The sequence below is a fragment of the Bombus flavifrons genome, chromosome 17 (assembly GCF_040668555.2).
Source record: "Bombus flavifrons isolate JBK064 chromosome 17, iyBomFlav1_principal, whole genome shotgun sequence".
Classification (NCBI taxonomy): Eukaryota; Metazoa; Arthropoda; class Insecta; order Hymenoptera; family Apidae; genus Bombus; species Bombus flavifrons.
In genome coordinates this window covers 4,978,253-4,993,236 of record NC_138458.1, presented here as the reverse complement: position 1 = coordinate 4,993,236, position 14,984 = coordinate 4,978,253, and the positions used below count along the sequence as shown (strand labels likewise).

Sequence of the window (14,984 nt, the reverse complement as noted above, 5' to 3'; positions counted from 1 at the left end):
CGCGGATAAATTATATTTGGGTTGCGGAAGAGGGCAATTTTCTTATTACACAGTTGGCGAAACTGAAACGTAGTTTACCTAGATGGTAGGAGAAGGAACGCATGCGTACTCGTTTCGCGACGCAACAGTCGTAAACAACATTTTTTCCATTCAGATTTCTAACGAGTTTACACTTGCACGATAATTAGAGCGTCCAGGCGGGCGCACCAGGATTTTTCCGCGTTTTCGTACGATTTCGCGGAAAAAATGGGGTCAAGCTTGCACGTTCAGTGTACGTGATACGTAAACTTATTGCTTTTTGGCATGCGGTGACGTCATCCGGATCGTTCTGGAAGAACCCTGCAGGACAATAATGGCGGGTATGTATTTACGTTGATGGACGAAATATTGATTGGTACCCGAACGAACTGTCATTGGGGACCTAATGTATTACGATTGTTCGGTTTCAGATTTGTATGCTAAATACAACTGCACCTATTGTCAAGAGGATATCTCGGGCCTACGTGTCAGATGTGTAGAATGCCCAGATTTCGACCTCTGTTTGCAGGTGAGCGAGTGAACGCTTGTTTCTCGATCACGTGTTCACGTCTCCTTTCTTCCCCGCCCCTTCCCTTCCCCCCGCCCTGTTCTCTCTGTCACATCTTCGTCTATCCTTCTGGCTTTACTGGATTTTGCGTGTTGAGATTCCTTTTTTTAGTCCCCACCCTTTTTTTGTGGAACAAGTTATACTGTAACTACCTTTCTACTTCGCGAATTGAATGAAACCGGTGATCACGTGGAGGCACGTACATGCGTACATACTATATATGTCAGTTCCGTTAACACGATACGAAAACATCAACATTCCACAACAAACTTCAGAATTGTTCGAAAGAAAATAATATTTTTAAATTCTACAGTGTTTTTCCGCTGGCGCTGAAATTGGCCCACATAAAAATGATCACCCTTATCAGTTTATGGTAAATACTAATTATTTTAAAGCGTGAAATATAATTTTTTCATATAATAACATTTAAAAATTTAATAATTTTTTATCACTATAGGATTCTGGCACCATTAGTATATTCAACGGTAGAGGAAATTGGACTGCTAGGGAACAACTTAGACTTTTGGATGCCATTGAGCAATTTGGTTTTGGAAATTGGGAAGACATTAGCAAACATATTGAAACACGTTCACCAGAAGGTAAAATGATTTTATATTGAAATTTCTTATATTCTATTATATGGTAATTTTATGACAATTTAAAAAAAAGGTGTGCTTGTATTTTAAGCTAATTAATAAATTAATTAAATACCAATCTTTTACTAGTAATATCAGTACTTAATTTATTTTTGCCTTACAGAAGCAAAAGAAGAATATATTGCTAGATACCTTGATGGCAATATTGGAAAACACACATGGCCTCCTACAGAAAGCTATAAACCAAATCTTACAGATCAAACTAAGTCAGATCATGGACCTCTATCGCCTGATCTCACATCTCGGTTACCACCTTTGGATATCACTCCAGAAGAAGCTGCACAACTGGGATATATGCCACAACGAGATGATTTTGAAAGGGTATGTTTTAAATTATGCGACACACCTTTGTATTACCTTTCGTATTACATTATACCTGTATTAAAATATTAAAATTTCCTTTACAGGACTACAACCATGAAGCAGAGTCACTTGTTTCTTCATTATTCTTGAACCCTGCAGAAGATGATGATTTGGACATAGCACTTAAACTTGCACAAGTTGATATGTATACTAATAATTTAAGAGAGAGAGCGCGACGAAAAAGAGTCGTACGGGATTACCAGCTTGTTTCTGCGTTTTTTGCTTCTTCTAGGAAAGATAAGACAGTGAAGAGAAAACAATCGAAGGAGGAAAAGTATGTTTAATCATTATTTAACAACAGTAACGTTTTATTTTGCGCGATACTTTAATGGGAAATTTGTGATTTACAGGGAGTTTAGGGATAGGATGCGAGTATTTGCACAGTTTTACACAGCACAGGAATACGAACAGTTTCTAACAAATCTTGAAAGAGAAAGAGAACTACGATTACGTCTTTCAGAATTGTATCGTTACCGAGAGCATGGTATTACAAGACACGAAGAATGCGCTCATTTCGAACAAGTGATGGCACAAACTCAGGGACAAAATGACGCAGTGGATCACTGGCATGAAAAGAAATCTGTAAGTATGTGTATCCACATATCTATTAACTTTTTCCACATTGCAATGGTGATTGAAATTTTTTTCGGATGGTATACCTTTTGTTTTATACTCTATTGTGTAATATTAGGTATATCTACTCGAATCTCAAAGTACATTTTATAAATATACATTCGTAAAAGCTAGTAGAATTCTTGAATTATTAAAAACATCTGTTTTCATCATTTATATTTATGCTTCTAATACGTTTTAAACATATTTTATAAAAATAAACATTGACGATCATTATTTCAATATTAAAGGATTCTTAGGTTTCTTTTCTATGTTTCTCCATGTTTTGTTGTTTAATATGTATATTGTTCATTCTATGATTACGTCAAATATATTATGAAAAAATTCACACGCGTTTAACACAAATGTATCGATCGAATATTACAACAGATACGAGAATATATTACTAATTATAAATAATTTCAATAAAAGTATGTGTGTGAATACGAAATGCAGAGTTTTAATTATACAGTATACACTAGCTTTTGCTTCTTCTTTCACTAATTCCATTGTTTGTGGTGCGTGTTGCCAGGCATTTGTGAACAGATTGTATCAGTTTGCATTTCACTTAGGGCAGCAGTGGGCCGTCCACACCAATACACCGCCACACCTCAAAAAAAAGGTACAGGACTATTTTAAAACAGATTATTTCAACAACCTTAATTCATGAAGATGACAACACTACAATAACGATTAAATTCACTAAAACAGGTGATTTTAATCAAAGGTAAATTTGTCCCCTATTATACCTTGCAGAGAAGAAGAAAAAAATTACTCTTCCACCGACCGAAAGTACATTGCAAAAGACTTACCCAGCAGCAGCTTCTCAATCAATCAAACCAATCCCAATCGGATGACGACTCCAGCCAATCAGTGGGTGGAGCCGGATAACAATCCAAATTGTTCCAGCCAGTATTCTACCAGCTCCAGTTCTGCCACAGAAAAGAATTATACTGCGGCTGCTTCCGGAAAATCTTGTGCGACAACAGGAGACTCAGAGGAACGGGATATAGAAATGGAAGCAGCGGCTCATTTATTAACAAAGCAAGAAAAGTCTCTGTGTCTTCAACTTGATTTGAAGCCAACACAGTATTTGACACAAAAGACGTTGTTGTTGCAAGTAAGTTTTTAGTTAGATAAATTATTTTTTATCAAAAATTAAACTCGTTGTAAAATAAGGCATATCGTGCTACTTAATTTATCGTAGTGTTGTTATAGAAAACTGATACATTTATTCAGACATGATTGATATAATAAAATAATTTAGTTACTTTTCATTCTATTATTCATACTATTCATACTATTCATACATTTCATACTATCTTTTCATTCACATATTTGACCATTACCTCATAACTTTTGTTTTCAAAAGCTTTCTTTAGTATTAACACAATTTCGTTTGATATCAGAGATATTGTCGTAGTCGTAGATAGATTTTAGGCGAAAACTTTACTTTTCGTTAACTCTTCAAATATACACGTTATTTATACACATAAATTATATGATTGCAGGAACATCTAAATGGTAATAGAAGATCAGGTGTTGTACCTCAGTCGGAACCAGAGAGTAAGATATTACATTATCTGGTAGCAAATGGCTGGATCGCGGCCAATTGATTAAATATGTAAAAAATTAACGACCATTTCAACTCTAAGTCACCTTTTATTTTTCAAACTAAGTCCTAGGTATAATTGAAATTTGAGTCTGATTTAATTAACATATATAGGACAGGTAGAGAGAGAATGTGTGTGTACATAATTTAATATGTAAAGATATTCTTTATTCTTGTTCAAATGGTGAACGTTTAGAGAAATGTATTGGCGGATGAATTGTTAGGGACGATAGAAAACAAGATTAATTAACTTGTCTTATTCGTTAGCGATACATTAATTTAAACTGTCTTTAAAATAACTCCATTAAAAAGTATAAAATTCTTTTATTAAGAGTTTTATAGTTTTTGTTAAATTAACAGTTATCGTATATAACGATTTAACTGTCAATTTTATTGTTGATATTCTTGATGGCTTTTTAAAGACTCAAATATTAAATTATCAACGCCGTTTCGCATGGTATACTTCCGCTAACGTGTGTACTTTATTCTAATGAACATTGTTACCTTAGATTGTCGTTTACCTTTTAACATTACATTATGAATTATTTAACACTTCTTGTCTAGAAAATCTCTTACACTGCCTTTATAGAGCCATGAACATATTGCTCAATTAATTCTTCCACTGTCATGTTTTCTTGTACAGATTATTAATTGCACATGCTCCTTTCTATCTGTTTTAAATGTGATTTGTTACCATACTTGACAATAAGGAAATGTAAAGAAGAAGTCACGTCGTAGTTGAGATTTCTAGATCGTTGTTTAATACAACACTTGAATGATTGGAACATATCCATCCGGGAATTTATCATCGATCGATACTTTATGTACAAGTATTTAAAAGTTGTCGGCTGGATATGTATTAAAATATTTAAATAAAAGGCACTTTAAAATATTTATATAGCTGAGATTCATGAAAGTATTGAATATTATTAGCTTAATAATAAGTGTAATGTCCTTGACAAATTATACACACATAGGTAAACATACACATACAGATATTTCTTCATATTCTTACAAATTTGTTCATTAAAAAAAGTACTCTAATCGTCTTTCGCATGCATGATTCAAGCGCAAACTAATGCATTTTATTCCATAGATTCTTGAAACGATTCAAAGGATATTCCTTATTGATAAAGGATGGTACAAAGAGCAGGTTATAAGAGGATATTTGTTATTACAATGAAGATACTATGGTATTAGATAATTTATCTGTTGCCTGTGTAATATTTGTATATATGAACGAAAAATAGTACCTTCTTAGTGATACTACTTTTAAAGCACAAAACGTAATCGCGGTATAAACTAACAAAGAGTTAAGCGCATAGTGTGATAATGATGGTGTTCGGAGCCAAACTCGTATTACAAAAAAAGACACTTTAACGTTTTAAAAAAAAAGCTAATCATTTTCCATTGCTTCTAATAGTAGCTATTTATAATTTTAAATTATTAAATGAAGAAAGGAGGAGTAAGATATTAAATTTGAGAATGAGGAGAAGATATACCCTGGATGGACGATATACCGTGTTAACAACAGCTTTTGTTGAACTTAAACGTACAAGGTGGAAGCATCGAGGAACCACACTATTTGCTCGATGGCAAAGTTCATACCATTTGTATTCTTGTATGCTTAGGAAACTGGAAAAAATCTATAACAAGATTAGTCGTTTGCTTTAACGTAATTCAGTACTTCCAAGAATATCTTCGTTTACCTAAGTCTCGAACGGCTTAAATTCGAGAGAAAGATTAAAATGAGAAAAGTTTATCTTGTATTATTATATATGCAAATGTAAAAAAATATGTGAAAAGGATATATATATATATATATATATATACGTATGTACATAATACGAAAAAGAAAATTGCTTACGATCGTAAGTAATTATTAAAAAAAGTCATATATTTGAAGAGAAAAAAGAAATCTAAAAAAATACCTTTCATTTCGAAATAATACTTATTGTGGCATATTGCTTAAATACTAAATAGCTAGATAACAAAGTAGGGAAATAGCTGCTCATATTTTTTACGGAGAGTAGAAGACTATTATCCCTTTCATTCGATGTAACTGTATTTTTCGCCCAAGCTTCCGCAAATGGGCGCGATAATTTTTTTACGCTCGCCCTTATGATGTTTATTTTTCTTTTCTTTTTTTTTTTTTTTTTTTTTTTTTTATTGCTTATTTCAGACCTGCACGGAAGTCGATTGATGTGCGAGTTCCGTTTATTATCGCGTAATTTTTACAATGGCGCTAGATCTATTCTTTTTTTTCTTTTTTATTTTGCTTAACATTGTTTCTACGTTCGTAGTATATTTTATTTTTATTTATTGCTTCGCGGAACTTTCACATTCTTTTAAGACGCTTTTGATGCACTTTTTTGTAAATCAAATATTTTGGAAGCTTTATACTTTTACATTTTTGTTTTTCTTCTTTTTTCCTCGGTTTATCTTAGTTTTTCTTCGTTGTTTTCTAATTGTTGATGGTAACTTGCACGGATCGACATGTCCGTCGTTTCACTGTAATATTTCTATGAGAAATGGTCCACTGTAAAAATAGAAACTGTTCAAACGAATGAACATAAGGTTATCTCGAACGAAGAGACCGCTACGCCTTCCTGTAGTTACTTAAAACATATAGTAATTTACGAAGTTGAAAAGAATAATCCGATAACGTGAAAACGTCGCGGCGATCATTGTAACAAATACACAAGCGCACTGCGTCGTTCTAACTTTTATAAAATTTAGGGAACGAATTGAATACATATTTTTTTTTTGTTTTTTGTTTTGTATCGAAAGATGATAAGATATAGTGATTTGTTTTGTTCGAAGAGATGAGAATGATCGTCTACCGAAGAGTGAATGTATTGTCGTTGGATTGGAAGTGTTTCAAAATTGAATACCAGTTTTATTCTCATAAGTATTTGTATAACGAACAATGAGTTTGTTGCTCCTCATTGTTCTAGAAATAATGGAAGAATTAATATTTCAAAGCGAAAACAGGCTTTCATTCTTGTACTTGAATCAAACGAGTCGTTGAATGTATAAAATAAACTGTACAATAGGTATTTTCCCTTAAAATTATATTTCTATTTATTATATCATTCTCCGATTGTTCCTTGAATTCCTTCCTATTTTTTCAGCTCGTGTATCACAATCTTTAAAGCAGTCTTTTACGCCTCTAATAAGCAACGCTATTTATCTTCATCTTCAGCTGCATTGAAGTTTATTTTACTAATTTAAGTAGCATATATATATTTAGAATTACATTTGACATTTTTAAATTATCATTCTTATCTAGATTTGTTCATGAAAAACTTAATCCATCGTGTCAAAGCAGCAAATTTTGTTGCTTTTGAAATATTTTAATTTTCTTTCTACAACAGATTTTTCCACGAGGTAATCGTGCTCTTCTGATTTTTGCTAGATATTGCGAGAAACACGTTTTTAATAAGTAAGCAGAAAAGAATTTTTTTCTTCGTTGAGACAAATATTTGCTCGGCGAATTAATTCTCGCACATTTTTTCAATCTTAACATAACTTCTTACGTCCTTCTACTCTTCTAAACAGCAGATTTATTTCGCATGTTACAAAATTCGTCTTCTACAACCGGAAGATATTTAATATTTTAAGACTTTTCCTCCAGTACGCCTACCAAATGATATCGTATTACCAGTCATTGAAATCACCGATTAAATTTAGTGACTTTCCTCGTTAGTAGATAAATTACGAACTTTAGTGCATCTGTGAAAAATCTTAAACCATATAAATTAGTAGAATGCGCATGATATGAAAAGATTTATAAAGTATCCGAGGTAAGGCGCTCGTTTCACTTAACTTGTTACCTTTAGTTTCAAATTTTCCGGAATTTAGTTTAAAAAATCCTTTAAAATAAAATATAGCCAAATGAGGAAATATTACATTCTTGTTCGCTAAGAAATCAACGATTCATCGTTGAAAAATGGTACTGTTGTTAAAAGCTTAAAAATTGTCAAAAAATAATAAAGTACGCAAAACAATTAGGATATATGCAGTAAAGTACACAAATGGGATGCACTGGGGAAAATAATTGACTCGATTTATAAAAAGCAATATATTATACGGAGCATAACTTACATTTTGCTAAAGTTTCGAGCTTTTATAGCAAATGGTAATTTTTTATTTCACACGACGAGTATGCGCGTCAACCGCACCAAGATAAAGTTCTGGATTGACGCGTGTACACGTCGAACGCAGTTAATTGGTTAAGTGACAGATCAAACAAGCTTTGATGTAAACACAACTGTACTTAAATATCGGCTGCTTTAGCAGGCATCTATTACCATAGATTACTACTTAATTTTTTATATTATGTAATATATTGTATTTATATAAATAGCAATATTATGCTGTAACTTATTCCTACCTTGCTCCTTGCAATCATTAAATTATAATAATGTGATGCAACACGAGTTCTAATCTTGTTAATTTCTAAAATCTTAACCGACTTTAAAAACTTTCCGAGACCTTGAGAACCAGATATACCCATTTATAGCTTCATTTATTAATTACCATACTTTGATAGAGCAATTCTATCGCCAACTTCATCAAGTCTAAGCTAAGATCCTCGACGCGTTATATACAACGCTTTTGTCGCATTTAGAATAATCGACGATTATAATTGTCCCTGAAACGCATGTGCCTAGAATAAAGAATCACTAATAATGCGTCACGTTAGAGAAGTCTATGACATTTCTTACATCGAGAGGCTCTGATGTCTTGTCACTTCTTTTTTCTGATTTCCGCACGTCGTTCGCCGCCTGCTACAATGTCGTGTAGTTTTCCGATTATGGTTTTTTCAGTCTCCTTATTGGCGTTACTGTTCCATAAACACAAACGCTACGATTATATTACTCTCTTTGTTCGGACAAGTCTATGGTACTTCTTTTTCGACGGCGTTTAAGGATATTCGCGAATTTTGTGTAACAGGATCTGTTCATCTTCGACGAATAATTCTCGAACGGTTCTGCGTGCTGTTATTACGTGTAAAATCAGACAGATGTTTTTCAGGATGTTTGGTGCAATTGATAATCGCGGAAAATATTTTGGAAGAAAAGAATGCGTTCACGCCGAGAAACCGGAAAGTCGTTTGAATTACGTAAGATAAATAGGAAATTTAATTGTTCCGCATACTTGATTTAAACCAGTTGTTGGTATAAAAATGTGACGTTAAAAGACGTAGACACGTATATAAATCTTCGCTTGACTCTCGAATTTTTATGTCTCGCCTTGTCTCCGTCTCAAAGAGCAAGAAGGTTTTTAACGTATGTATGGAAACGTTTAACGCGACATTAAAAGCAGAAATGACACGTGTCGATAACCTCTCTCTCGTCTTACTCTGAAATTTGAGAAATCTCGTGGCGATAGAAGGACACGATTGGATCGATTTTTGGCGCGAATACGTTCGCAACGTTTGCGAACGTATCCTTCCTCGTTCTGAATTCTTTATAAATTCAACACGAGTATACGCTTCGTTCGTATTTGTTCATTCCGGAATTTTTCCCCTTGTGTTCTTCCACGATTTTGTCATTCTCGTCTAGTAACGAGTGATTTGCAATCGAGTAAAACGTTCTTCGCCGATTCCGTGAAGCTTGGGAATAAATTATTCGTTCTCTCGTTCGATTTTTTAATATAAAGCGATATTCTGTTATTATCGGTTTCGACATCTCGTTTCTGAAACTGTCTGTCTAAACGATCATGGTATTCGCTTAACTCATCAAGCACCAACCGTTAATGTTTTATCCATTAATTATAATATATATTATATGTAATATATTTTTAAAATCGATATTTATAATATACAAAGTATGTGTGTATTTATATATTTATATATTAATTGGATATTTATATATTTATTATATTTATCAATTTTTATAGTTTCACGTGTCATATTTTATACATTATAAATATCAATTTCGTTGTATCTGATAAAATCGTAAAGCTATACATGTTATAAAAGAGTAAAGTCTAGTTGGAAGAAACAAGGTGTATAAAATGTCGAACGAATCTTTGACATTCTCTTTCGTAGCCACGTTGTTGGAAAATAGAATTCGATAACACAAGTTGATTGAGACAGATAGCAAATGGTTCGATGAATGTTCCACTGACTTAGACGTATAAATAACACTTGAATGCGATTCAGACAGGATAACACGCGATAAAATCGTCGAATCGAAACAGACAAGATCACTAGGATTGTTTCTATGTAGTTTGCAACGGCCATTTTGTTCGGAAACAGGTGATAAAGAAAAATGCCATGTAGGAATAAAAAGTGAATTGCTTACACGGTTTAATAACCTCTCTTTTTCTTTAATGAAACCTGCATTTCTACTGCGTCGTGTAATTCATACACGTCAAACATAATTTATGGCAACATTGTTCCTTCTTTCCCCGAAGGTATAGATGTTTCGATCGTCTTTCGTTTCTCAATTGTGATATTCCTTTGCCGATAATATCGTTACGCGGTTCTTGCTTTCTCAACATCATCGGAAAAATGTTTGCATCGCCGTAGAAAAGCGGAGAGATACGACACATGGTTCCGTACGAACGCGTGCAATAAAAATAAAATAAAAAATAAAACTGGTAAATTTCCAAAAATCCGATTACAGAATATCTTCTGTTCCTCACGTCATTTCTTGTGTCAAGTACGCGTTCTTATGGATATTGTATAACAGCAGAGATTAGATAAAATTTCTCGTGCATGCGTGAAATTTGAATTTAATGCGTTGATAAAATCAGATTTAGATTATAGTGCAATTTATGTTAAAGACTATTGCAACAGAGTTACAAAGTCTGAAACGTCTTTGTTAAAAAAAATTATGAATTAATTTTATGAATTTTAGAATAAGAAGCATAAACAAAAGATTTATCTAGTGAGCTACTCATTTATTAATAATTTTAAATGTTCAGCCGTCGAAATATGCTCTTCGATTTCAAGCATACGATATTTCATGTGTCAAAGAAAGAAGAGAACATTTAATGGAAACGATATCATAAACAAACTGCTGTTTCTTCCCTGAACGTTTATATCTTCCATTTCGCATTATATAAACCCGTTTCGCGAATAACATTGAATTAAGTAACAGTGAGATTGACGGTTCTTTTTGAAATATACTTTGCTCGCCATCTGTCGAGTAGACAAGAAATCAATCTCGCGATCTTGCAATAAATAATCATATTTTTCATATGATTTTCTGACGCTTTTTTCATTCCTACGAACTTGTCATTTACTATTCGCAACTCAGTTGTACAGTGAATCATAAAATTAATTTTTAGAAACGTCTTAACGTAAATATTCGAAAATATTGATCAATATTTCCATAATCTTTTTCCTCTTTTTCCTTTTCTTTTTTTTTACAGTTATGATGACTTAATTGATTAATAATTCAAATCAAAGTATTACAACGACTCCAAATTCAACGTAAGAGACAGAAAAGTCAAAGGGCAACATATTTATCGTGCATTTAATTATTGGGTATGTGAGACAGCGATTCGAAAAATATCGTTCTATCGTCAAATGCAATCTAATGAATAACACAAAATTTAAGAAAAAGTTTTTTGCACATATTTTTTTCACTAATTCTTGGCTTGTTATAGGTTGCTGCTCGAGGCGGAGAATGAATAAAATTATTGATCAAGTTAAAACATATTCGTTTAGTATATCTAATTAAGCATGGCTGGACGATCGATCTTCCTGTGACAGATAACGATAATACGTCACCGTTTACTAATTCGATAATATTGTAATATAATCAGAGAAAAATAGTGTATAATATTGTCTTCTAGTATTAATATTAGTATCTTAATCTAGTAGTAATATTGTCTTCTGGTAGTACAAAAATAGTGTATAATATTGTTTTAACTACGAGGCGAAAGTCTTAAAAAGCACGAATGCAGAACTTTGCAAGTTATTCGATATCGTAGAAAAATATCCAAGCAACGATACAATTAAGTTCTTCAATTATATTGCACATTTCATGCTCTTTTGATTCCTATGATCTGTTATAGAATTCAAATAAAAATGCAAGGAAATGAGATACATTATGAAACTGTATACGTGTTATAAGATTCCTTTATAATGACTAACATCGTGTTTCAATAACCAGGTTAGGAAACACAGGAGGAATCTGTTTCTACATGTTTTCCATCTTCCTGTCTTTACGAATAATGTACATTTAACGTTAAAAAAATAAGAGAAACACCCGAGTTAAAATTATTTCAAACAACTTCTTTAAAAACGGTACAAAATAAAACAATAGAATCTTATCTCCGCTCATATTTATCTTGGACAAACGACGAACAAAGTCCTGGTAGAAGATACAAGATGAAAGGACAAATGATTCGATTTAACGTTAATATTATTCTCCACGCTTTTTCTTCTTTTTATCCATTTGCATATATTTTATGTAATTAAACTGTAAAGCTACGGAAGAAATTTGTTTTATTGATACAGACGCGCGTTCATCAATCAAGCGCTAGAAAAAAGAAAACACACTTCATTAAAATGCTCGTCATCATCAATAAGCGAGACCAACATTTTGCTGAAAGTTGGAATAACACGAAGATAAAGGTATAGCGTGGGTTTTCAAGTAGCGATCGGCTTGTGTGAGTCGTCGTTCTTCCCACCTTTGACCACCTTCAACCTCCACGATTAATCCTACCACCAGAGACTGGATCATATATAAGTATCATGAGCAAGAGGATTTCTAGAATCGTAGTTTAATCGTGGCTCACACGTTCAGGTGAATATCTGGCGTGTTTACAGTGTCTGCTGTTTCGTGAGTTACTGAGTATCCTCGAGAAGCGATAAATACAAGTAAATATAAAACGTCAACGTTCATCGTCTTATAATGAAAGGTTAGTGGTCAGCTGCGGTTTACATTGGCTGCAATTTTATGATTTTCAAATTTCCAAAAACGTCCAAGTACAACATTTTCTCGTAACTATAATTTTATTATTTGAGAAGCTCGGCCCAAGTTCACCGTCGTTGTAAAGCAAGTAAAGAACGATCGATATGATTGTTGGAAAGGTTTCTGCTTCGCAAAGTCTTTTTGAAAACGCGTTCCGTCTGCGTTCAATCTTTATAAGATTTTGTTGACAATTGCGATAATTGCAAGACAATGAAAGCTAATCGGTAAAATCAAGTATTCAATTTTTAGACAGAATTTTGGGAAGTTTGTTGTTTCATGAAGTTTTACATTCAATACATAAATGTGGTTCTACTGTATCCGATTCTTCTATAAGTAGATATCAGTCAATGAAATAAAATATCGATCGATATTAAATCTTCAAAGAGAGCTTCAGAGAGGTTTCCATTCTGCAAAATTTGTTGAAAGGCTGTAAAATTTACAACGTGTGTTCTAATTATAATTTTCAATTTCTCTTTGGCAGCTATGCATCAAATACTGATCTGTCTGTTCCTTGTCATGACAATCGTCTATGCGCTTGCCCGACCCGACGACTCGACCCCGAACTTACTTTCCAAAGATCTTGCCTCTAGAGACAAATACCCAGCCAAATTTGACAATATCGATGTAGATGAAATTCTGAACAGTGATCGCTTGTTGATTAATTATCACAAGTGTTTGATAGGCGAAGGAAGATGCACTTCTGAAGGAAATGAAATCAAAAGTAAGTGATAATACACTATATAATTCGTCTTATTGTGGAAAATATCGGAACGTACTCGCTATTAATCGTATAAATGATATTTTTAAAAAATGTTAATTAATTATCCTATTTAACATTTTACGACCTGAGATTTTTCCTTGCTTGTGAAAGAATAATTGTAATTTGATTAGTTTCGTAATCTATATACGTTTTTTATACTATTATATATTCTATATATATTAATCGTCTTTATACATATATGTTATAAACAGAGTATCACAACGTAGTAACAAAATGATACAATACAATGGTAAATAAATAAAATAAAATTTGAAACAGGAACATATGTATTGTACACTATTAACTTCTAGCTCATATAATGTTATAAGAAATAAAGCTTTTATACACACATATTCTACACAAAAAATTAATATAATTAATAATAATTGTGTACTCTATTAGTAGAATATCTACTTTGATTCTGCTTTGATTATGTGACATTATACGATTCTCAAATAATTTCTTATTGTTATTGCAATTTGTCATAAGAATCACATTATCACTAGTTCTATTTTTACTTTCAATTCCTTCATATTATCAGCTTCATTGTATTAACGTGTTAATTCAATCATTTCCATAGAATATATATCTACTGTCATAAATGAAACAAGAAGCAAATAATTGCACTTACACATCAACTATCCATTTCTTTCTCCAAATTTCTAATCTATCGTTTAAGGACAAGATCAATTTGCTATATCTTTTCAAGCGCGATGCAATACTCTTTGACATTTTATATTATTTCTCTTTCATTAACAGAGATATATATGTATGCCATTGATCAGTAAACAAATCATCGCTGAAATGTTATCCATTATTCTGCAATACCTTCAGTTCCTATGTTTCAGAGAAACATGTTTCTTGTTTTGAAATTTAGTCAATTAATGTTCCTGTTTTCACCTTTCAGAGATCTTACCCGAAGCTCTAGCCACCGACTGCCAGAAATGTACCGAAAAGCAAGCAGAAAATATTAAGAAGGTGGTCTTCTTCTTGGTCGCGAAAAAGCCACAGTTGTGGGACAAACTCATGGAGAAGTACGACCCTGAAAAGAAATACAGAAGTAAATACGAAGAGGAAGTGAAGAAGCTGAGTGTAGCAGCTAATTAAACATAATTATTCGAACATAGGAGATTCGACCTTATAATTGTTTAGGAACAAATGGAATTGCCCATTCCAGAAATTATTCACGTCCCTAATAAACACGTAAACAACGTAACGATCGAATGACAATAGACAAACGGACGCAATATTTATTTGTATATGCAATGCAAGCGAAAACAAAAAAAAAAAAAAAAGAAAGTAATCTCGAGACGACGAACATGTAATTTTATAATGCGAGAAAAATAAAAATTGATTTCAACAAACGAGTTTGTATTTATTTTCAAAACATAAACATTCCCAGGAAAAATTGGTCGCGTTAGCCGGCATTCGTCGTTCGTACCTTCCTGTTTTCGAT

The 14,984-nt window shown here is 32.7% G+C and overlaps 2 protein-coding genes and 1 long non-coding RNA gene across 6 annotated transcripts; 2 read left to right on the top strand and 1 right to left on the bottom strand.

Moving 5' to 3' along the window:
• Positions 1-118: 118 nt before the first annotated feature.
• Ada2b (Transcriptional adapter 2B) lies at positions 119-5,666 on the top strand. Of its 3 annotated transcripts, XR_011175729.1 has the most exons (11): positions 121-359; positions 450-547; positions 900-959; positions 1,044-1,185; positions 1,346-1,563; positions 1,650-1,879; positions 1,956-2,187; positions 2,790-2,839; positions 2,974-3,337; positions 3,729-3,902; positions 4,926-5,666. XR_011175729.1 is itself a non-coding variant. In XM_069131043.1 (10 exons), the coding sequence occupies exons 1-10, from the start codon at positions 353-355 to the stop codon at positions 3,831-3,833; spliced, it is 1,506 nt and encodes a 501-aa protein (XP_068987144.1). In that variant the 5' UTR covers positions 121-352; the 3' UTR covers positions 3,834-5,666. The 3 variants fall into 3 exon arrangements, 2 of the variants coding, with proteins under 2 accessions (XP_068987145.1, XP_068987144.1); XM_069131043.1 differs by having other exon boundaries at positions 3,729-5,666; XM_069131044.1 differs by lacking the exons at positions 3,729-3,902; positions 4,926-5,666 and having other exon boundaries at positions 119-359; positions 2,750-2,839; positions 2,974-3,246.
• Positions 5,667-7,030: 1,364 nt separating this feature from the next.
• LOC138188899 (uncharacterized) lies at positions 7,031-8,436 on the bottom strand. 2 transcript variants are annotated; one of them, XR_011175739.1, is made up of 3 exons: positions 8,226-8,436; positions 7,494-8,135; positions 7,031-7,423 (listed from the first exon to the last, which is right to left on the bottom strand). It is a non-coding gene; the product is annotated as an uncharacterized LOC138188899 (long non-coding RNA). The 2 variants fall into 2 exon arrangements; XR_011175738.1 differs by having other exon boundaries at positions 7,031-8,135.
• Positions 8,437-12,531: 4,095 nt separating this feature from the next.
• On the top strand, positions 12,532-14,892 carry CSP3 (chemosensory protein 3). Its single transcript, XM_069131045.1, has 3 exons — positions 12,532-12,715; positions 13,250-13,489; positions 14,436-14,892. The coding sequence occupies exons 1-3, from the start codon at positions 12,709-12,711 to the stop codon at positions 14,633-14,635; spliced, it is 447 nt and encodes a 148-aa protein (XP_068987146.1). The 5' UTR covers positions 12,532-12,708; the 3' UTR covers positions 14,636-14,892.
• The last annotated feature ends 92 nt before the right edge of the window (positions 14,893-14,984 follow it).